At 46.3% G+C, this 22,717-nt stretch overlaps 1 protein-coding gene across 3 annotated transcripts in view; it reads left to right on the top strand.

Moving 5' to 3' along the window:
- The window catches only part of ADPRHL1 (ADP-ribosylhydrolase like 1), a 35,114-nt gene extending 13,096 nt beyond the window's left edge, over positions 1–22,018 (top strand). Inside the window, exons 5-8 of one of the 3 annotated variants that reach the window (XM_068678967.1) lie at positions 3,572–3,699; positions 6,777–6,909; positions 8,557–8,710; positions 13,702–22,018. In XM_068678967.1, coding sequence (XP_068535068.1) covers positions 3,572–3,699; positions 6,777–6,909; positions 8,557–8,710; positions 13,702–18,499 — 5,213 coding nt within the window. In that variant the 3' untranslated portion in view covers positions 18,500–22,018. Of the gene's footprint in view, positions 1–3,571; positions 3,700–6,776; positions 6,910–8,556; positions 8,990–13,701 lie in introns of those variants that run through there. The other 2 variants (XM_068678984.1, XM_068678976.1) reach the window with 2 other exon arrangements.
- The last annotated feature ends 699 nt before the right edge of the window (positions 22,019–22,717 follow it).

Below are 22,717 nucleotides of genomic sequence, written 5' to 3'. Positions count from 1 at the left end.
GATGAGTATAGTTACATTAAAATATTAAGGAAAGTTTTCCTGTTAATCTCAAGGGATATCTGTTGAACAGACTGAATTCTGTGGAAATCTGTAGTCAAAAGCACCCAGAAAAGAATATTTACCTGGGAAGGAAAGCTGCCTCTTTAAAACCTGAAAGAAGCAGGGAACCTTCCTGAAAGAAAATGCATTTTCAACCACGTCTCATTGCACACTAAGATTTTTTTTAGATGAGACCTATGAGGAGCAGGTGCAGGATTAGTGTGAGTGAGCTCCTCTTTGAACGACTTTACAGCAGGTCCCTGTCACTCCACCAGAGCAGGACCCCTCTGCATGGAGGTATGTGTGCTGGACTCCTGAGGCACGCTGTCCGGGTAATGCCCGTATTGTTGAGCTTAGTCCTATTTTGGTAGCAAGAGAAGTCTTCTGCATTAAAGTTAAGCTCCTTGGCTGGTGAGATGCACTGCAAAGAAGTCCTGCCAAACAGAGTCCTCCTGATTAGGAAACTCTTTCTTGGCTTCTTTATCTCCCTTGGATAACAAACACCATGTTCAGTCACAGAGGGCTTGATTCAGCACCCCTCCCTGCTATTCAGCTGCATTTACTTGCCAGATATCCCATGGATCTCAATGTGACTGTAGTCTCAGGCTGGATGTGAGGGGTGGGGCCTCAGAAGGGCTGGATCTAGGGTTTCATACCATGTCGCAGGTTGTCCACACAGCCAACATCTCCTGCATATGCTTTTCCCCTTCATTACTGAGCCTGTGCATTGCAACAATCATGCACCCCTGCTTATCAAGGTGCTATACAGAGAACAGTCATTTCTGAGGTGTTCACGTTTTCTGGTCATGTTGAAAAGAGGAAAGTGGAAAATGCTGACTTTAAAATACAAAGCAACCTGTTGGGTCATCTGCATTTTTAAAAGAAGTTTTGGAACTAGCCGATGGAGTGCTTTTTGGTAGTTTTCTTCAACCAATAAATTTTTTCTTCACTGGATAGTGAAGACCCCAGTCACTATGGGGTTCCTTCCACAAGGCTCCACTTTAGGGCCAGTTCTTTTTAATGTTTTCATAAATGACTTTGATGCAGGACTTGAAGGTATGAGGATGACACGAAACTGGGAGGAATCCCTCAGGTGTAGGAGGGCACTGCAGAGAGATCTTGACAAATTAGAGGGCTGGACAATTGCCATGAGCAAGTGCTGGATTCTGCACCTGGGCAAGGCAACCCTGTATATATGTACTGATTAGGGGATGAGAGACTGGAGAACAGCTCCACAAAAAGGGATCTGGGGGTTCTGGTCAACGGCAAGTTGAACAGGAGCCTGCAGTGTGCCCTGGCAGCCAACAGGGCCCACTGTACCCATGGGTGCATCAGGCACGGCACAGCTAGCTGGTCAAAGGAGGTGATTAGCCTGCTCTGCTCTGTGCTGGTGAGGCCTCACCTCAAGTACTGTGTGAAGAACTGCGCGCCACAGTATGAGAAAGACATAAAACCATTCAAGAGTGTCCAAAGGAGGACAACTAAATTAGTGAAGGGTCTAGAGGGGAAAATGTAAATGCAGCAGCTGAGGTCACTGGGTTTACTCAGCCCTGAGCAGAGCAGGCTGAGGGGAGGCCTCATGGTGGCCTGCAGCTCCCTCACGAGGGGAGCGGAGGGGCAGGCGCTGAGCTCTGCTCTCTGGGGACAGCGACAGGACCCGAGGGAACGGCATGGAGCTGGGACAGGGCAGGGTCAGGCTGGGGGTTAGGGAAAGGGTCTGCACCCAGAGGGGGATCGGGCACTGGGACAGGCTGCCCAGGGCAGTGGTCACAGCACCGAGCCTGCCGGAGTTCAAGCAGTGTTTGGACAAAGCTCTCAGACACATGGTCTGATTTTTGGGTGGTCCTGTGTGGAGCCAGGAGTTGGACTCGATGATCTTTGTGGGTCCCTTCCAACTCAGGATATTATATGATTTTATATTTTTCTTCTTAAAATACTCTCCATGGTCTGATGGCTGTTAGCACATTGTCACTCTGTTTTTTTAACAGCCCCCTCTTTAGAGTTCTGCGAACTAGCTTCCCAGTCATCAGGGCCATGCAGCTGGAGATTAGTCCCAGTGTGGGGCTGGGTAGGCACAATTTTGTGAAGGTATAAGTTCATGCAAGTTAGCCAGGCTGAATTTACATGGCACTGAACTGCTTTAACGATCTTAATCAGCAAAGAGAGACACCTTTATGGCCTTATAGGAAAAGAAGCAACACTACAGAATCACAGTGTAGTTTGGGCTGGAAGCACCGTAAAGATCACCCAGTTCAACCTCCCTGCCATGGGCAGGGACACCTCCCACCAGCCCAGGTTGCCCAAAGCCCCATCCAGCCTGGCCTTGAGCACCTCCAGGGATGGGGCATCCACAGCTTCTCTGGGCAGCTTGTGGCAGGGCCTGACCACCCTCAGAGTAAAGAATTTCTTCCTAATATCTAACTTAAATCAGTTTAAATTTAGTGTAAAACCATTACCCCTTGTCCTATCACTAAATGCCCTTGTAAAAGATCTCTCTCCGTCTTTCTTATAGGCCCCCTTAAAGTACTGAAATGCTACAATAAGGTCTCCCTGGAGCCTTCTCTTCTTCAGGCTAAGCAACCCCAGATCTCTCAGTCTTTTTTCATCCTTCAGAAAAATGGTTTGGTTGCATGCACATTCCTCAGTCACTTGCAGCACAGAACTGAGCGACCAGAAAGGACAGAACCAGGGGAAAAGCAGCAAGATTTAATTATATGTTAAACTGTACACAAGTAGTCCCATACTGACTCACTGTTTTGCCGTGGCATACTTAGCAGTCTCGTCCATCTCACTGATTTCTAATTCCTGATCCCCATCTGCTTTCCAGACAGGGTTTCATTCAGGCATAAATTCTGCAGAGGTGTGTGTACGTATTCAATGTGACTTCTGCAACTTTTCAAGCCTTTATAAAGGGTTGAGCATTGGTTTAAAAACAAGATGAGTTTAATAAGATTATTTGCATGCACAAATTTAAACATTATTAGAGATACTCTTCTCAAAGTGACATAAAAAAAGGAGAAAGACCTGTGGTTGCTAAAAAAAAGGTTTATTTGTATGGGCACAAATAGTAGATATGTGTGTTATTTATCTCTTTCACTATATTCAATAAGTATTATAATATACAAAAACTGGAAGTTTTGGTCTTTCTAACAGCTCTTTCCTGAAAGATCACAGTAACGAACAGAAATACTAGAGAAATTAAGTGAATAAAAACTGATAACTGAGGTAGGAGGTAATTTGTATTTAGGATATGTAAGCATTCTTAAACATTCTTTAGGCATAGTAAAGGAATTTTTTAATGGCATAGATTTGATTTTTTCTCTCTTATCTTTCACATCTTCTTTTTCCAGTTAGAGGTCCCACTACATACTAAAATGCATACTTTGTATATATGCCTGTTTAATGTATGTTACTGGAAAATACCCAGTTTTACAGATAAGTCAATATGTTCATTTTCTTTAAAAGCTATTTAAGTAGAACTGAAAATGTTGCTGAGATGAAATACTACATCATTAATTTCTTTTGCATTCAGAATATCAGGAACACTGGTTTTACTTTGAAGCCAAGTGGCAGTTTTACTTGGAGGAGAGAGAAATCAATGAGGAAAACCAGAACAAACCTGTCTTTCCGGACAACTATGATGCAGAAGAGAGAGAAAAGGTAACTGCAACTTCAGAAAGTGCCCAGAAAGGCTCTGAACTGAGAGAGGTATTTTCAAAGGGACACACCAATATTTTACAACTTTTTCTAGTGCCAGAGCAGAAGAGAAAGTCTTTGTGTTTTCTTTTTTCCTAAATTTTCAGGGAAGAACAAAAAACTCCCATCCATGGTGCAGGTTAAGTGTAAAAAAAAGCAGCTGTAATCAGTCCTGAGGTGCTAAAGGTTCCTGCAGTGGGAGAGGAAGTCCTAATGTCAAATGTGGTGATACTCAGTGGAAGTGCAAAACTCGTAAATAAACTCCCATCAGCCAGGGCAATTTGAGGTTGGAAAAGGCAAACATCCAGCTGGAGGCTCTCATGAGAGCCTAGCAAAGCTGTGGCCCAAGTCCCACAGAAATCTCTTAGGAGCTGGGTGTAGCTGTGATTCTTTGAACAGAAGACAGCCCTCCTAAGCAGTGATCTGCAAACACAGGCAGCGTCCCAACTAGTTTTAGGTGTCTCAAGAGATGGTGTTTCACCACATCTCATGGGATACTATTTTATAGCGTATGTGATCTTTCTTTTGACTTATGACTTCTGGTTAAAACTTCTTAACTCATGGGAAATAATGCCCTTCTTCACTGGTGTTTACAGCTTTCTGATACGTGCTGGCACCTCTTATGTTTCTCCACTTAGCAGCTAAGCAAAAAGTATGTGGTTCTTGTCACCTTTTCCCATAAATCAATCCCCTTTTCCAGACTATTAAAGCACAGCTCTATTCTGAGAAGCCACTTTGTATATTTTTAGGTGTTCATCTATGCAGAGAAAGGTGCCAATGGAAGATAGATTAACTCTGGATAATTTAAAACAAATGCTTTAAATATAAAGACTAGATCTCCTTCCAGCTTTATTTTATCACTTCTGTGCCATGAACTTGTTACTAGTTTTTTGTTTCTTCCAGTTCTACTGGAGTCTTAGAAGAGCATTATGAGAGATTGAACTGAACAGAATCTCCCCACAGTCATTTTCAAGGGAAAACTGGTTTAATTCATACTGCAGAAACAAAAATTATCTTTGTATTACCTAACCCAACTAGCTTGATCTGCTAAACTATTTATTTTGATGCACAAGAAAGGAAAATGTTGCTTGAACTCCACTGCCATGCAAAGACCACAGCCTGGCAGAAGTCTCTCATTTTGCCTACAAATTGAGTATGTTTATAGCCATGGAAAGAATAATCACAGAGAAGGCAACCATCCTGCCTGTCTGTTTCCCAGGACTGTTTGCCTTTGCACTCCCTCCAAACCATGTTGTGTCCGATTGCCTTTCTGCAGGCAAGTAATAAACCACAAATATCTGTCACCCCTTCTCACCAGCAGGTTGTTTTGGGCAGGTTCCTGCTAGACCAGAGGTATACAGGTTAAACTTGGAGATAACTGGAAACGTGGGGGAAGAAAAACAGATTGCACCTTCTTTAATGTATAAACACAAAGTGGGCAATCAGGTCATAGTAGGAGAAATCATTTTTCAACTGCGCTCAGGTTCAGCCTTGCTTCTGCAAACACACCCTCACCCTGCTCACTTTCCCAGCGCTGGACACATTGCATGACAAACAAAATGTGAGAGGGAGTGTGTCCCCTTAAGATGGGGTTGTTTAAACCAGCACCAGAGAAGGTAAAATGGTAGAAAGGGGAGTGCTAGCCAGCTGCAGGTCATGCAGGAAGGCAGAGGCAGCTGCAGACTGACTGCAGGGGATGTGTGCATTACCTCTAGGGCTTGGCAGCAGAAGGGATCTCATAGTCACACCCATATCCATCTACCCTGTGGTCTTCACTCGCCCTTGCCGAGGGAAGCCGGGCTGTTGCCGGCTACAATGTGAGGCTGCACTTCTGAAAAGCTTGAGAAATGCTGCCTCAGTGCAGATCGATCCCAAGGAGCACTCTTCCTCCACTAAAGAATTCCCAGCAAAGTGAGGTCACGTCAGATGTGTGCAGAAACATCAGCAATCGTGAGGGCTAAATGGAGCGAAACTTGAGACGCCGGCGTGCTCACCCAGAATAGCACTTCCATGGTTTGTGCTCGCCTCTGGTAGCGTTGCACCTGCGTCAGTGCTGCTCCACCAGAGTGAAAACTGCAGAAATAAGGCTTTACATTTGGCTTGTGCTAGAGGACAGAGTAAATAAATGTTCTCTTTAGTTTGCAAAGAAAAAAAAAAAAAGGCAACAGACTGAAGGTAATCCATCTCTGCCCTGTGTGATGTAAATGCAGATAAACCACAACAAAGTATGTACTGGTTGAGGTTGAAGTGAGTAGATAGAAGTGCAAATCTTCATGTACAGCGCAGAAACCACAGGCCAGCTAAGCAGTTGCAACTGACTTACCACAACGCAACTTAAACCCCAGGAACTAAAGCTGCCAATTTCCTTTAAACGAAGTTATTTTTAATGGTAGATTTATCAGAGTCTTGAGTTCACTTGGGGATTTTGGGCAGGTAGAAGTGAGTTCTGGAAGTACTTCGTCTAGAGGAAACCCACCTGTCTTTTGCAAAGCTTGCTGGGTTTGGTTTGGTTTGGTTTGGTTTGGTTTGGTTTGGTTTGGTTTGGTTTGGTTGTTTTTTCCTTCTTTCTTCTCCTGTGAAAGAAGTGTTTCTTAAATTTGCAAGGTTGTTCAATGGAAGGGGAAAGAATGGGCTTGGCAAGAAAAAGTCAGAGAAAGTGACCTGAGTTAACACAGCCTGAAAGTTGAGTCCCTAAAGAAATTACTGAATCAAACCTTTTTTGATGCCCACATAAAATTTGGCTAAGTAAAACTTTTGCAAACGTGTGACGAGGGAAGCCGAGAACATTTCCCAGAGGCAGAAAGAAGACCGATAATGTAAGTAAGTCTTTTCCAACCCCAATTTTTGAAAGAATAGGAACTTCTAGGGTGTGAAATTAGAACCCATGGGTCTTCTCACTGTGAAACAGTCCCAGAGCAGAAAAGCTCGAAGCCCAGGAGTACCAAATGCCTCCTTGTGACTCCCAGGGCACAGGGACGGGGCTATGAGGCACATATCCCCCTTCCTGCTGTCCCACCTTAATGCCTCCATCTTTCCCTCAGACCTACCGGAGGTGGAGCTCCGAGGGCCGGGGCGGGAGACGGGGCCACGATGCCCCTATGATCGCCTACGACGCCCTGCTGGGGTGCGGCGGGGACTGGACGGAGCTCTGCAACCGCTCCATGTTCCACGGAGGTGAGGGCGCGGCCGCGGCTCCCATCCCCTGCTCCGTCCTGCCACGGGGTGCTCGCAGGAGGTGGGAAGGAGACCTGCCGGTGAATGGCGGCTCTCGACATTATTTCTGCTCTTGAGATTATTTCTGTGGCTCCCGGTTTTACACCGTCGCAGAGTCACAGCGTGGCTGAGGCTGTCAGGGCCCTCTGGAGATCACCTTCTCCAAGCCCTGCTCCAGCAGGGACACCCAGCGCAGGCTGCCCAGGCCCACAGCCAGGCAGCTTTTGAAGATCTCCCAGAAGGGAGACTCCACAACCTCTCTGGGCCATCAATCACATTCTCTGAGCAGCAGCTGCCGTGCAAGCTATTTATGGTCCTTGTCAAATGTTACTTCATCTGAGTCCCATGCTTTTGCCAGAGGTGCATGAGAAGTAAGTCCGGTATAACTTAGTAAAGGGTTGGCATCTTTCTACACCAAAACACTCGCCCCTTTGGCAAAGCCACCTTTTAACTGCGTATAGTGAAGCCAAGTAAAGGGGAAAGATAATACAGTGCCCAATTGAGTGCCTGCCAGATAAATCTTAGAGGCACACGATAAGATATTTCCATAATTTTGCAAGAGAGAACTCTCTCACTGGCAACCATGCACCCTGGGCCAGGGCAGCTGTGGAAGATGATCCCAGCACTGCAAACACCTGCACCGTGGTGGTGGGAGGTGGTGGCCCCTCACTGCAGAGGCTGGCCAGCAAGAACCTGCAAGGACCACAATGAGCATCGCTGCTACTTACCATGGGGTTAGATGTTTTAAATCACACACAGGTCCCTGCTGTGATGTTAGGATGGGAGACACAGCCTCCAAACCAGGGTATTTGCCATGTAGCAGGGGTTCCTGTGTTCCTGGCAATGGCCAGCTGCTTGCAAGAGCTGTTGGGTTGCAGTGGGTTTTCCCCAAGCCAAATTAGTAATGAGCCTGTGCTGTCAGCAGTGATCTTGTCCACTCTGCTGGCCGTGCCCCTGCCTCTGCCTCTGGCCACTCGGTCTCTCATTTGACCAGACATGTCCTTGCCTTTCCTCACGCTGACAAGGTGACTGAAATTGTGTTAGATGGAGAGTGAGCCACAGCACATCTATCATGCATCTCCCAGTTGCTTATTCTCCACTAGCGTTAGCCCTCAATGTAAGCAAACGTCACAGAAAAAGTAAGCAGGGTGATCAATCCTGTGCTGTCTCTTCCACTACAAGAGCTACAGGGTATCAGATACGAAGAGCAGGTGAAAGCTTGGAAACAGACCAAGGGAGATGCTCCTTTCAAACAGTGAGAAAGGATGCTGTAAATGCTAACAGTTCCCTGCACTCAGAAAGTGATCAGGCACTTGACAGACCCATGGGAAAAGGTTTGATGAAGGCCAGGAGACAGAGAGGCCACTCCAGCTCAGGAGCACACACCGCAGAGGCACTGCTGTGCGCTGGCTTTGGTGTTACTCTCTTCCCTAGGCACGGGACAAGACACGGGGTCGTGCAAACCTCTGGGGCTGCCCCAGCATGGCCATCATGTCCTTCCCACGCTCCATCAGTAGCTTTATCCTTCCTCCCCTGCGCAGTGCGGGCTGTGGTTTTGTACTTGAAGGCGACCCTAAGAGAACTTTGCATCTGTGCTTGAACCCGCAGGAGAAAGCGCAGCGACTGGATCTATCGCGGGCTGCCTGTACGGGCTGGTGTACGGCCTGAGCAAGGTTCCCAAGGGCTTGTACCAGGACCTTGAGCAAAGGGAGAGGCTAGAGTACTTGGGAGAGAACCTTTACCGACTGTCCATGCAGGAAAAGTAAAGCGGTTTCTGCCATTTTCTCTTTCTCTAAAGACCATATCAAACCCTGTAGATAACTGACTGGCTTTAACAGTGAAGGATTAACTGAGTTAGTCTGAAAGGCTGTATGTAGACTGTGTGCAAGTGCAGGTAGCTGAAAAATTCAAGAGCAACTAGGTTTTTATGGTGTTCTTCTTTTTTTTTACAGATGTAGGGGTTTCTGAGTATAATGATTGTTACTTAAACCCGTGAGATAATCTCAAATGGAAAAAAATAAATAAAACCTCTTTTGGTTGATTTCAGTCTAACTTGCTATAATACCACCTTCTAAACAGCTGTGACCAGTAATTACACGTACAAAATTAATTTCCAGAACTAATGCTTTCCTGCAAAACTAATGGCGGTGTCCACTTATGGGGATATTCTCTGTATATTTGACAATCCTTTCACCACTGCTGTTCTGCCTTGTTCTCAAATCTAATGTGTCTGTGACACTTGTAAACCTAATATCTCACGGATTATCCTTTAATGAACCGCTGATCCCCGCATCAGCGCTGTGGTGCAAGGTATTGTTACATTACAAGCTTCCAGAAAAGGAAAAGCCAACACTAAAAATACCCCCAAGGCTCAGCAAAGCATCAGCGTGTCCAAACTTTCTGATTTACACTTCTGTTGTTCTTCGGTCTTCAGAACAAACTTTTTTAAAAATACAACTGGCTGAAATATTTGTAAATAAATTAGTGCTTACACTATTTCCTAAGCATCATTATTTATTTTTAGACTGAGCAGATTATATGTTGCTGTATCAGTATCAGAATTTTTGGCTGAGGTCTTCAAGCAGTTGTAATAGGTCAACAGTACGGCTGTGATACATTTCGCAAGTCTGGGAAACAGAAACCCTGGAAAGAAAACAGTTACAACTGCTTTTCTTTTCTTTTCTTTTCTTTTCTTTTCTTTTCTTTTCTTTTCTTTTCTTTTCTTTTCTTTTCTTTTCTTTTCTTTTCTTTTCTTTTCTTTTCTTTTCTTTTCTTTTCTTTTCTTCTCTTCTCTTCTCTTCTCTTCTCTTCTCTTCTCTTCTCTTCTCTTCTCTTCTCTTCTCTTCTCTTCTCTTCTCTTCTCTTCTCTTCTCTTCTCTTCTCTTCTCTTCTCTTCTCTTCTCTTCTCTTCTCTTCTCTTCTCTTCTCCTCCTCCTCCTCCTCCTCCTCCTCCTCCTCCTCCTCCTCCTCCTCCTCCTCCTCCTCCTCCTCCTCCTCCTCCTCCTCCTCCTCCTCCTCCTCCTCCTTCTCCTCCTCCTTCTCCTTCTCCTTCTCCTTCTCCTTCTCCTTCTCCTTCTCCTTCTCCTTCTCCTTCTCCTTCTCCTTCTCCTTCTCCTTCTCCTTCTCCTTCTCCTTCTCCTTCTCCTTCTCCTTCTCCTTCTCCTTCTCCTTCTCCTCCTCCTATTTTTCTCTTTCTCTTTCTGTCTTAAGAAAACCAGTCGACTATGATTCAATCAAAAGCTGCATACATCTGCATCTAAAGTAAACAGTAGCACTGGGTGAAGGAGATTCTGATATACCAGCAACATGGGCACAGATCTCGAACCCTTAGTGAAATGACATAGAAGAATTAAGCCTGGAATTTGTCCCTGGTGTTTACCCTCATGTTTTAATTCAGAAGCTCCAAAACAGAGGTCTGTGCCGCACTTTCTAATCTCCACAGAGAGTGATTGACTACATGGTGTTGGTTTCTCCTATCTTTCTCCAGCTGCTGAAGCGTGTTTTAAAAAGATAGCTAAAAATACATAAGTACTTTCCTACTCCTTTTTCCATGTAAGCAATTGCTGGGATTGTCACTGGGATGTTATGTGGCAGAAGGAGGAGCAGGTGATCCGTGTTGTTATGAATAGAAGCCTGCATGACAATATCCATATGAAAAAGGTTTCTGTCCTATGGGCTACTTCAAACACCGTGGTTTTAGCATGTTTTCTCTTCGCAGCTTTGCAAGGTGCTTTCTTATTTGCTTTGGAGATACGTTAAACAAAGAGGACCCTTTGTGTCAGTAGCTTTTGATTTAATATAATACCAAGATTTCCCCAAAACATTCCTTCTAGTTTATGATGACTCTAGCATACCTGTAATAAATTCAGCAATAGAGAAGAGAGAGGAACATATCCTGTGTCAGGTAGGATCTTCACCAGCACTTTGACGTTTCCTTAAAAAAAAAAAAGCACAAAAGGATGAAGCACACTCATAACCATTTCCTCCCCACTTCATCTTATGTCCAGACTGGTGAGGACCAAGTTTAGCTTCAGAGACAAGTAAGAGAGTGTAATTTAGAAGGTGGCTCACGAGGGCTGGATTTACAAAGCACTACCTCTGCACTTGTTGAGGCGAGCAACGTGTTGGCCATCATTTCATCAAAACACTAAAAATGCCTACTCCTTACTGTCAGAAACTCCCTCAGTTGCATGTTTTTAGCAAGCACTGTGAGATGCCACCACCACTGCAGCTCCCGGAGCCCCCAGTGAGAAGCAAAAGGTGTGTTGGTGCACTTGGGTGCTGGCAGGGCTGGAGGAGAGTGCTGGCTCCATCCACCACATGGGCAGCGCTTGCTGCAGAGGTTTTCCCGGGACAGGACGGGCTCTGGGATAGGATTGCAGTGCAGCCCCTTAGCATATCAGGCTGTTGCCACTCAGATACTGGTGTGATAAGTGTCTCCAAAGAACCTATAAATAAATAAGTAAACTGCCTGTCTTACGCATCTTAATTATTCGAGGGAGAAGGAGGCAGGAAACTTTTGAAGACAGCCTCACCTCCTGTGGAGGACCAAGAGATCTGTCCTCCGGACACCAAAAAACACATCTGTAGAGCAGCGCTGCCAGAAGCGGGCAGCACATCAGAGCAGCATCACGGGCACTAAGAACAACGTGAAGTGACTTCTCCAGAGAGGTCGCTGCTGGTTTGGGGTTTCCCCCTGCTCACATCGAGTACCTGCCCGGCTCCTCCCAGCCGTAGGTGGGACTAGAGCTGACTATGTGTAGGTGATAATCAGCTCATATAGAGGTGACTATATTTCGTTGATGGGTCACACAGTTCAAGAACAGTAGGATGCAAAGCAGGAAAAGGTGGTGAAGAAATATTAGTGACGATGTTTTGGCCCATTGAAAACGGTGGTCACACTCCTGAATTAATGTATCTGAGAAACCCTTGGTCTTTGCCCTCCTTCCCAGAGGGGAAAGCACACTGTTCTCCAAACACCGAGACAACATCATCATTGCCCCACATTTTTTGTGGTGGTCTCAGCGTACTTCCCTTCTGCAGAATGCTTTTGAGATTTACGTGGTCGTGATGCTGGTTTGTAGGTGAAATCACCTCGGAAGAGCTGCAGATGCTCTAAATAGGTGCCGTACCCCTTTGCTCATCTTCTGTGCCTTGCTGGCGAATACAGGTCAAACACTCAACCCATGCAACACGTCGTGGTACTTCAGGCAGTGCAGTAGTCCCACATTTCAGAAGGCACCCTATAAGAACAAGCTAATTTCTATGTTACCAACACAGAGTCGAAGGAGAAGCCTGAACAGAGCTCACTAGCAATATATTTTAACGAATTTGGAATTTTTAGCTCATAAGTCATAATTTTCATAATTATAATGAAAAGGATGTGATCTTCTTCCCTTCACAATCCTGGCTCCCTCAGCTGTGGTGCGTGCAGTAACAGGAAGGGTGGATGTTACATGGCAGAGAGCACCTGTGCCGTGTTGAAATGTGCTGATTCCCAACCAAAACCAACACGGTATTGTTTGTTACATTAGCCCTATGCCAGTTGTCACGCTTTTTTTTTTCTTTCTTCTTTTATTGGGCTCTAAAATTAGCTACAAAGCTGTTATAAATAAACCTTCTTCCATTCAAGATGGCAACTTCATCCCACTACTGGGGGATGTGATTTTCGACATGTGCGTGTGCTTGAAACGCAGCCAAGTGGAACCCAAATGCCAGCACCCGAGCGGGTGAGGAGCAGCCCCTCGCTTTCCAAACAGCCCCTGTAATAAACCTGGGGGCAGCAGCTCCAGCTTCTTTCCGAGGCCGGGGGGGAACAGCTGCTGGGGCACAGCTGGGCCTTCCCCTGCCTTCCAAGCCTGCCACTCCCCCAAAGGATGAGCCTCTGCAGCTTCTCTTCATTTTCTACACGTGGGTTTAATTTGAAGAATTTCTTATTCGGCTTCTGCTCATAAAAATTAATACCCTCCTGGTATGCAGGCTGCGTTCTGTGCATGAAGCTATTTCTCTGCACGGTGAAGTAACCTTCCAGACTTTTGTGGTGTTAGAAAGCTGACACCTCTTGGTTTTTTTTTTTGTTTTTTTTTTTTTTTTTTTTTTTTTTTCCCCTTCCAGCCCCATCTATTGTTATTGACTTCACACTCCAGCTCTTGTGCTGAGTTCACTATTCTATTTAGTAACTGATCCACACCGATTAAAGCATTGCCGAAATCCCCAGCTGTCCTAGGGCCTGATTCTTCAGTATCTCAAGGGTAGATCCAACACAGCAGCCTTCTTGCCCCAGATTAAAGGGTCTTGCAGCCAAGTGACATCGCCACGGTTGTTGGTTTGTCAGGTAGTGTTCTCATCGTATTTACCTTTACCTACCCTTTACCTAGCAGGAGAGGAAAACAGCTTCGATGTTAGGACACGGTAACACCAAATCAGAGTGAGGAGTGGCACAGAGGAGATGTGGCCACCCCAATTAGTGTTGTTGCTCCCCTGAAAGCTTCCACTTACCACAAAGCACAGAAGAAACAGCCAGCAGTGCCACGGGAGCTGTGTAAAGCCTGAGCACTTTACACGGTGCCTCACGATGCTTGTAAAGCACCTTGCATGCTTTTTAACAGGCCACTAATGCCAACTCTCTCGAAAACTCTAAAGTCAAAGTATTTTTTTCCATTTTATGCACAGTAGCATGTCACTAAAGCAAAGTAAGGAGGTAGCAGCAGTGTTGATGCCTTGAAAAGAACATGCATGTTTTCTCTTGCGCAGCACCAAACGCACAAACTCTTGTGGAGATCAGATGCTGGTAGACCCTTTGGTGCTGAAGAAGAAGCTCAATAGGATGGCAACAGAGCAAGGGGCCTTTGCAGTCCTCAGCAGCCTGCTGCTGTACGTCACCGAGCTGGCAGCCTGCGACCCGCAGCTCAACAGCAAGAGGACCAAATGGGCGGAAGGTAAAGAAAACCAGGTGAGTTTTAAACAACCGTCTCCAGACACAAGCAGGGGGCAGTACCCCACCCGATTTCAGCTCCTGCGGTCCCGGTTTCTAAACAACAATCGCGAGCCTTACATCAAGAAAAGAAGAGAAGTCGGCAGGCTGGTCATCAAGGAGAGGCTGTGGGCGAACAGGGCTGGAAACAAGTTAGACAGAGGCAAGGAGAGAAGAGGAGATGGGAAAGCAGCAGAAGAAGGTGAAGAGACAGCGCCCAGTGAGAGGGCCAGGTGGAGCGGCCAGGGTGGGAGAAACACAGTTAAGGACATCTTGAAGAAATTTCTGGCTGCCGAAGAGAAAGAAGCCAAGGAGAAGTCTCCCAGCTGGAAGAAGAAGGGGCCAAGCAGTGGCTTGCCAAAAATAGTCAACAGGAGTTCAGTCCTCTCCAAGCTGAAGGAGCAGTTTGAACAGAGCTCCCTCTGTTCGGCCGCGGAGGTGAAAGCGTCGCTCTTGCGCAAAGGTGAGAAGAAGACTAAAAGCTTCCCCAGCAGAAAAGCTATTCGTAAGCCCGAGGTCAGAGTGCTGCGCACGGCAGCACTGGCAGCCACAGACATAAAGAGCCCCGAGTCCCAATATTTGGTGTGCTCCATGGTCCCGGTGCCCAGACTCAGCATGGCTACTGAAATTAACCATCCTTGGAGCTGGTCGAAAAATAACGCTGCGAAACAGCCTCTGGATCGCAACACACCGCTGAAGGAAAAGGGGGACTCTGAGAGAAAGCCTGGTGAGAAGAAAACAGCAGCACATGCAGCCCAGCACAGGGAGGACAAAGAGGAGATACTGATGGCACCCCAGGAGATGCCTGATGCCAAGGACAGTGCCAAGATGAAAGTAGATTCCACAAAGCAAGGAGCTGACTTTAATCCTAATCTAGATGGCTCTTCTGCCATCTGCAAAGATAAAGCACTTGCAGATTGCATTCCTCCTGCATCTGGGCATAGCCTGGACTCCAACAGGAATAATTTATCAGCTGGGCCTGGTACATCTTCACCACCGGGGGCTACCAATGCTGCCCAACGTGCTAAGGGCAATGGTCCACCTTCTAACTCACCTTACTCTAGAAAAGCTGAAGGATCCCCTGAACCAAGTCCTCAGGACACTAAAGCAGATGAGATTCCTGAAATAGTAATGTACGTATCTTGTTCTGAGGAAGCTGACCCAGAGCTCACACAGCCAGAAAAGGATCTTTTTTTTGCCGAGCAAAAATGTATCCCCGAGCAGAAAGCCCTGGAAAACATCCTGCCATTTCTCTCTCCGAGAGTTCAAGCATCTTTTGAAGCTGAGCCTGCGACGCAGGACCAACAGCTGACTCTTCTAACACCAGCTGCTGGTAAAAGGCCACCAGTAGCTCAAAAACAGGCACCAGGGTTAAGAGGCAGATGTTCTGAGGAAGCCAAAGAAGGGGAGAAATATCACAGTGAAGACAAAATGCACTCTACTTCTGGCAAAAATTACATTGATGTCCCAGATAAAAAGGAACAGGAGAATGAAGCACCCCAGTGCCAAATGCAAAATGAACCCCAAATCAGGCAGCCACAGCCACCTCAAATGCCTGGCCCACAAAATGAGTTTGGTAATTCCGGTGCTGAAACGTCAAATCCCGATGTGAATCAGACCAAACCTATGTTCTCCTCAAAGGAGAGCCAGGAGAAGGAGCCTGGTGCTGCAGAAGAGCACCCCTCTTCTGACTGGGAAAAGAAACGAGGCCCTTTGCCAGATGAGTTTGTGAAACACAGACTGCACTTCGCAGAAGAGGATTTGGGGAAGGGGCAGTTACCTTCATCAAATGAAATGATGAGTGATGGAGACAGTCGAGGCCTGGGCAGGAGTACCTTGACTGACCTGGAGATCTGTCACAAGCTGTCCAAGTATTTCCTTCACCGTGAAGAGACCACTGCAGACGAGATGCCATGGCCTGACTCTGAAACAGGGCTGTCATCCTCAGCGAACCTTGAAACAAGACCAGCGAGTGGGGTTGCAGGACAAAGAATCCACCACGCTCTTGGAAATCCCCCAGCCCCTCCACCTACTGAGCTGGTAAGAGCAGGAGCTGGCGGTGTGGAAGATGAGCGTGGCAGTCACGGCTGTGAGAAGCATCCACTGCCCTCTTCAGATGAGCTGATGATGCAGGAGAACAATACTGCAGCGGAGAAGAAAAATGAATGTGATTTTAAGAAGCAACTGCTGTCCCCAAATCATGAAACAGAAAATGAAGATGCTACAGCTGAAGAGACAATTCCACTCCAGGGCTTTGATCATTATGTTTCACTTTCGACAAAGAAAACAGGAAAACATGACAAAAAAACTATGCTAGCAAGAAAGCCCCTGTTGCTCTTGGAGAGGAACCAAACACAAACTCCAGATGATACCTTGATGCAGGAAGAGAACCTGTTTCCTTCATCAGCTGAATTGGTGCCAGGCCAAAAGAAGCATGCAAAAGGTACTGATAACGTCTCCAAATATAAAAAACATAAGCCTCTGCCTTCAGATGATGCCATGAAGCATGGCAATGAGAGCATGGAGACAGAGGAGGGAGAAGAGAGAAGTGTCTTACATAAATTTCAGGAGGAACAAGTATCAACACCAAGCGATACGATGGATCATGATAACAACTCGTCAAATGAGAGGAGTGCTCATAGTCCTCAGGCACCTCAGCTACCTTCGTCAGAACGTGATGCTAACAGTCAAGGGGTGAAAAACACTGGGCAGGGCTTGAAGTGCCCAACACCTGCAAGAGATATGGTTAAACATGAGCGTGATATGACAGTCGATGAAAACATCTGCTGCAATAATGAGAAACACCAACTGTCCCTGTCAAGTGAACCACTGAAACGTGCAAATGACACTGCAGGGAAAAGAAACATGAAGTTGAGCTTCAAGAATTACTCAGCACCGCCAAGAAATACAGCAAGCAATGACAATAACACCACTGATGAGGAGAATACTTTTCATGGCTTGAAAAATGAGCCGGTGCAACACAGAAAGAGTCATGAAGGAGAGAGGAATACTTCATGTGATCCTAAAAATCAAATACCATCATCAGGTCCTCTGGTGAAGCAAGACAAGAAATCCTCCCCTCAGCAACAACCATCACCTGCTGACTTCGTAAAGCCTGAAAATAAGTCAGCTGAAAAAAAGACTAAACATACCTCTGAGAAGCCCCAGTCACCTTCTTCAGACAAACTGGAGAAGCCTCAAGAAAGAAGTCCTTCAGCAGAGAGGAAGCAGAAGACACCAGCAGCAGAGGACATCCCATCACCCAAAACAAAGGCTGTAAAAGGGGACAATGAGCACCAGCACCCAGGAAAGTATCGGTTACCACGGTCGAGTAAAGCAGCAAACCTTGAGAAAGAAACTCCAGGAGGAGAAAAACAGCAAACAAGGTCTGAGGATTTTACGCCTGGTGCAAATACTGCAAAAGAGAAGAACAAGTTTCCAAATCTCAAGAAGTACCGATCGGTATCTTCAGAAATACCGGCTAAGCCTCAAGAAAAGGATGCTCCAGATCAAAAGCAAGAAACATCAGCTGCTACAGGTTTTAAGAAGCCTGGTACTAATGCTGTAAAAGAAAAAGATAAAGATAAAAATTCAGAGGAGCTCCAATCACCCTCTTCAAACAAAGGGATGAAATCCCAAGAAAAAACTACTTCAGGGAAGAGGAAGCAAAAGACACCATCAGCAGAGGACATCAGGCCACCTGAAACAAAGGCTGTAAAAGAGGATGATAAACACCAGTGTGCTGGGAACCATCAGTTACCCCTTTCAAGTAAATCTGCAAAGCCTGGGAAAAATTCTCCAGGATTGGGAAAACGAGAAACCGCAACTGAAAGTTTTAAAAAGCCTGATGCAAATGATGTAAAAGATAAAAGCAAAGATCTAGGTTCTGGGATGTGCCAGTCCCCATCTTCAAATCTGCAGGTGAAGCCTGAAGAAAAGAACGTCACAGCCAAAAAGAAGCAATCGACACCACCATCTGATGAAAAAACGAAGTATAAAGCTGGTAGTCCAGAAAAGAGAACAGAGAAATACCAGCTACAGTCTTCAGATAAGAAAGGGAAGAAGGACAATGATGATTCGGGAAAAGAAGGGTCTGCGGGTGACCTCAAGAGCTCTCAAACTCCATTGCCACGTGATGGCATAAAACATAAAAGCAACACTGCCCCAAAAGACACTGCCCCAAAAGAAACTGCCCCAAAAGACACTGCCCCAAAAGACACTGTCCCAAAAGAGACCTGTTTGTCTAATACAGAGAGGTCCCCCCAGTCATCCCCATTGCCTGATGCATCGAAATATGATGGAAGTCCCGCTGAAAATAGAAGAAAACGGCCTGGATTTAAGAAGTACCAAGCACTCTCATCAAATAATTTGGTGAAGCATGACAAAGACATTGCTGAAAGGGAGGCTAGCTGGCAGGCAGCTGCTGTAACAAGCGACAGAACAGCAGAGCTGGAGGACTGCTCCAAAACAGCACCATTCTCCAAGTACACAGTGGAAAGCTACGGTGAAAGGCCCTTAGATTCATCTTTTAAGCCACTGATCATTAGGGTAACTGACACATTTAAACATCACAGCTAAAAAATACTGCTACAGCTTAAGTAAGAACTTACAACTGATCATACCACTGAGTCACTCAATCTTTCTTTTTTTTTCTTTACTCTCCAGGGCATTACATTATCATTTTTTAATCACAAGGACATTGATGTGCATCTATCCGAGCTGGGCTTTTTCCTTTCTTAACATTAGCCCGAAGACATGAATTAAATTAATCACTGCAAGTGAATTAGCTAATCACTGAATTAATCATCAGTTTATAAATTAAATATGAGAAGGGCTTTGAGATCAGTGTGAATTCAGTCCTGCTCCAGACTCCCCTTGCTAACTAATGGGTGTTGTTTGCAACAAAGACGACTGTTCAGGGTGAACTCTATTTGTATTTACTTATTCTAATGAAACTCTGCTAGCACATTTTCCAGGAACGATGGTAGGCAGTGTCAGCTTTAATTATGTCAAAAAGCGCTCGTTCCAGGCTCTGCCTTTTCACCAGTTAATGGGAACTGTTGGTCTATGGCTGCATTGAGTGGCACTGCTAGCAGAAGGAGCGAGGGAAGGAAGGGCACGCTTCATTTATCCGCAGAAAAATCCTCAAAGGACGTTGGTGTTACAAAAGCTCTTACCGTGAATGCAAATTTTCAGCCTTATTAATATTGGAAAAATAGTGATTTAACCTCCTGTGAAGCTATGGGTACTTTGGCCACATACTGCATGCGTTATTGTTGGGGGGGACACGCTGTTTCAAGTTATTCTCAATGATCGCAGACGAATGTGCAACAAGTGAGTGTGGAACAGCTCAGTGCTGAAAGGCTCTGAGGACTTCTCTGGGGGATCATGTCAGCAGGAGAGACTGAAAACCTTGCTGGGGGAGCTCAGCTCTTTTTGGGGTTTCTGTCTCAGCCTGGGTCATGGGGCATGGGGCACAGCCAGGCACTGCAGCTAGCACTGAAAGTCGTAGGAAGTGCTCATTTTACAGCCTGATGTGAAAAGGAGCAACACGAGGCAGCCAGCACCGCTGAACGCTGCTGATGAGCCGTGGCTTTCTGTGTGTACCACAACAGCGGCTTCTGTGTAAAGCGTGCACGGGACAAATTTTTTGGAGAAATGAGGACGGGGCAGCTCCACACTCACTGGGCTCCTCTGCCCTCAGTGAACAGCAGACAGGCAGAGAGATGTTACAGCCAAAATCTGCCGTGCAGCCCTTCAGCTTAGTGCTGTAAATGATGAATTCAGGTATTTAAAGGCATGGCCTAAAGAGTCGATTCATTTTTTTCCACAGCCACCCCCATGCAGGTCTTGGCTCTGTGACACCAAAGGTGGGGCCACTCAAAATAAATAAATAAATAAATAAATAAAATAAAATAAAATAAAAGCCCAATCTTCTCAGTGTAACTGAGCTTCAGAGCTGCCCAGGAGAGAGGACAATCGTGGTCCTGCTCCTCATGGCCCTGGCTCCCCTCAAGTGTTTCGGATGTCCTCCTCCCGCAGCGTGCGGCCTGCTGGGTGCGGCCTGGCCACTGCTCCAGCCTGCTGGCAGGCCGCCCCGACCCGTGGCCAGCAAGGAGAGAGGATGAGAGCGAGCTGGCAGCACGCTGGGATCAAATCCCTTTGCCAGAATAACGCACACGAGTCATATACGTGACAACTGGGCCGGCCTGGTCAGGGACGCTGCCGGGAGGAAGAGGGGACATGCACGCAGCGTCACCCCCTGGCTGCTGAAGAGGCTCGGGCTTTGGTTTCTTGTCCACCACATGGCACGAGTTAGGCTTCCTGGCATCTGCAGGCTCACAAAATGAGGAGTGCATTTGTATACCAAGCTGTGTCCTCAAAAAAAAAAAGACGGTGAAGGGAATTTATCGGTTGTACAACGCTGCCCTTCTGCACGGAGGTGTATGTCACCCTTGCAGCTTTTATGGGCTGGCAACCATAAAGGCCACTTTGTACTAAACCTAAGCTGTAATTTACTTTTTATTGTCCATGATTTCATTTCCCATTGGAGAAAAGCCCTTACAACATAAAGCGTTTGCACCAGACTTGAATAGTAAATCCTCTGCTAGCTGGCCTTTTAAAACAGCAGGCAGATCTTGCTGGCAGAGGAGAAGCCGCTTTTATTATTCTTTTTCTAATCTTTCAAAAGAAACTTAAAGGCTTTTTTTTTCCCCCTCTTATTCACATCTGAAAGATCACTGCCTTGTGACGAATTAAAGGGTTCTGTCTAGCAGAAAATTACCCACGTGTGCAGCAGGGGCCCCCCAGGAGAGTGAATCGGTGGGTACCAGGGGGGCCTCAGCTCTTCCATTTCACAACTGCAATGCCTGGTTTTCTTGATGGATGCAGCACGAGGAGAAGAAGGTGCAACACCCTCTGTTTGGGCAGAGTCATCTCCTGAGGGTTAACTGTTAGATCACAGCATGCCTTCATCTTTGATGGTAAGAGGTAAATCATCCATTCGAGACTATTGAGGGTTCCTGCCTGAAGTGCACTTCAGGGATGAAGGAGACTTGCACCGAATGTGTCTTTGGGTGTAATGCACATCCCTGAGCGTCAGGAGTTAGCACAATCAGCTCCTCAAGAGAGGAGGGAGCGAGGCCATGCAAATCTCAGCGGCAATCACCAGAAGAGCATAGGCAACTATCTGGAGTGCCTTGCAGTTAGCAGCTCAAAACAAGCCGCTCCTGCCCACACTGATGGGGAATTTGGCACTGCTGGTAAGCAGAGACTCCAGAAGGGAGTATTTAAGGAAGAGCAGGAGCACGGGGAGGAGGATGTACATCTACATCAGCTGTGGCACAAACTGTGCAAATCACCAGGCACCAACCATGGTGAGACCCTTGCCCAGGCCACATACACAACAGACATCAAACATTTCATTTCCCGTTCCTGGCTCCAGTCCCTCAGAGCTTTTCCCAGCCTCCTTCACCCCAGGAGAGGCAGCAAGGGAGCCCTCCCAGGCTGCCATTTCACTGCGTATGACCCAGTACCAGACATTGTTGCTGCCTCTGCTTCGCTGAAATACAGTGGCAGCCAGCATCTCAAAAGGCATCTAAAGGCACCAGATCCATAGCCCTCACTGAATGAAGCAGGATATCACTATTATTACTATTTTTGTCAGTTTTAGTTGTGATTCCTTAAAGCCCTGGCTTTGTTATAAATGCAGTCAATCAAACAAGTCTCCTATGAGGAGAAGTTGAGGACATCTGGGCTGTCCCATCTGGAGAAGAGGAGGCTGAGGCATGACCCCATTGCTCTCTGCAAGTCCTGAGGAGGGGAAGTGCAGAAGGAGGTGCTAGACTCTGTTCCTTGGTCACCGATGTCAGGGCGTGTGGAAATGGCTCAAAGCTCTGCTAGGGAGGTTCAGGCTGGGCATTAGGAAAAAATTCTCCACCGTGAGAGTGGTCAAACCCTGGAACAGGCTTCCTAGTGAGGTGGTTGATGCCCCATGCCTGTCATTTGGATAGCTCTCTGGATGCATCTCACTCTCCCTCCACCTCTCTTGTCTTTTTCAACTGAAAAAGAGCATTAAAAAAATAATAATAAAAAAATCACTATTCTCAGCAAAAAGAGCCCAAGCCCTGAGGAGAATAATCCAGTCAAAGAACTCAGACTAATGCTGAGGCATAAGGCACAACCCAGCTACCTCAAAATTAGGAAACGTGTCATTCATTTTCTCCAGACATCCAAAGAGGGAAGAAACATTTGTCCCAGTAGTGCTGTTTCATTCCACGTTGTTCAAAGGCAACAAAAGTCTGATTACTGTGCACTTAAGGCTCTGACCTATGAAGTAACTTAGTGATTTACCAGCATTTTGTACAATTTCATCTTAGGCAATCTTTAAAACATCTTGCATGACAAAAAATGAGAGGCTAAGACCTGAAGCCGCAGGATTTATCTCAGGTTTTCCCCATTGTACTTTTTTTGGATGGCAGTGGTGATAGCAATAGAAAATACTAAAAATACTAAAAGGAATATCAAGGATTTCATATTAAAATGCAGCACACCCCCCATTTTAGCTTTTCTCCTGCCCACCTGCGGCCAGCCGGTAACAGCCCACGGGCATTACTCGGTCCTGCGGTGCAGCATCCTTCCCAGGCTGAGCTGCCACAGATCACATCTCTCGGCTGTAGAAAAGCTCCACCTAATGGTTGGATTTGTACAGCACGTTACGAGCAAGCACTGATGAACACGGAGTAAAAACCACCCTGTGGTGGAAACAGCAGGGAAATGTAGAGAACAAGTTCTCCT

Source organism: Anas acuta, chromosome 1 (genome assembly GCF_963932015.1).
Source record: "Anas acuta chromosome 1, bAnaAcu1.1, whole genome shotgun sequence".
Taxonomy (NCBI): domain Eukaryota; kingdom Metazoa; phylum Chordata; class Aves; order Anseriformes; family Anatidae; genus Anas; species Anas acuta.
Note: the sequence above shows the minus strand (reverse complement) of the source record. Positions and strands in the feature narration are given on the sequence as shown.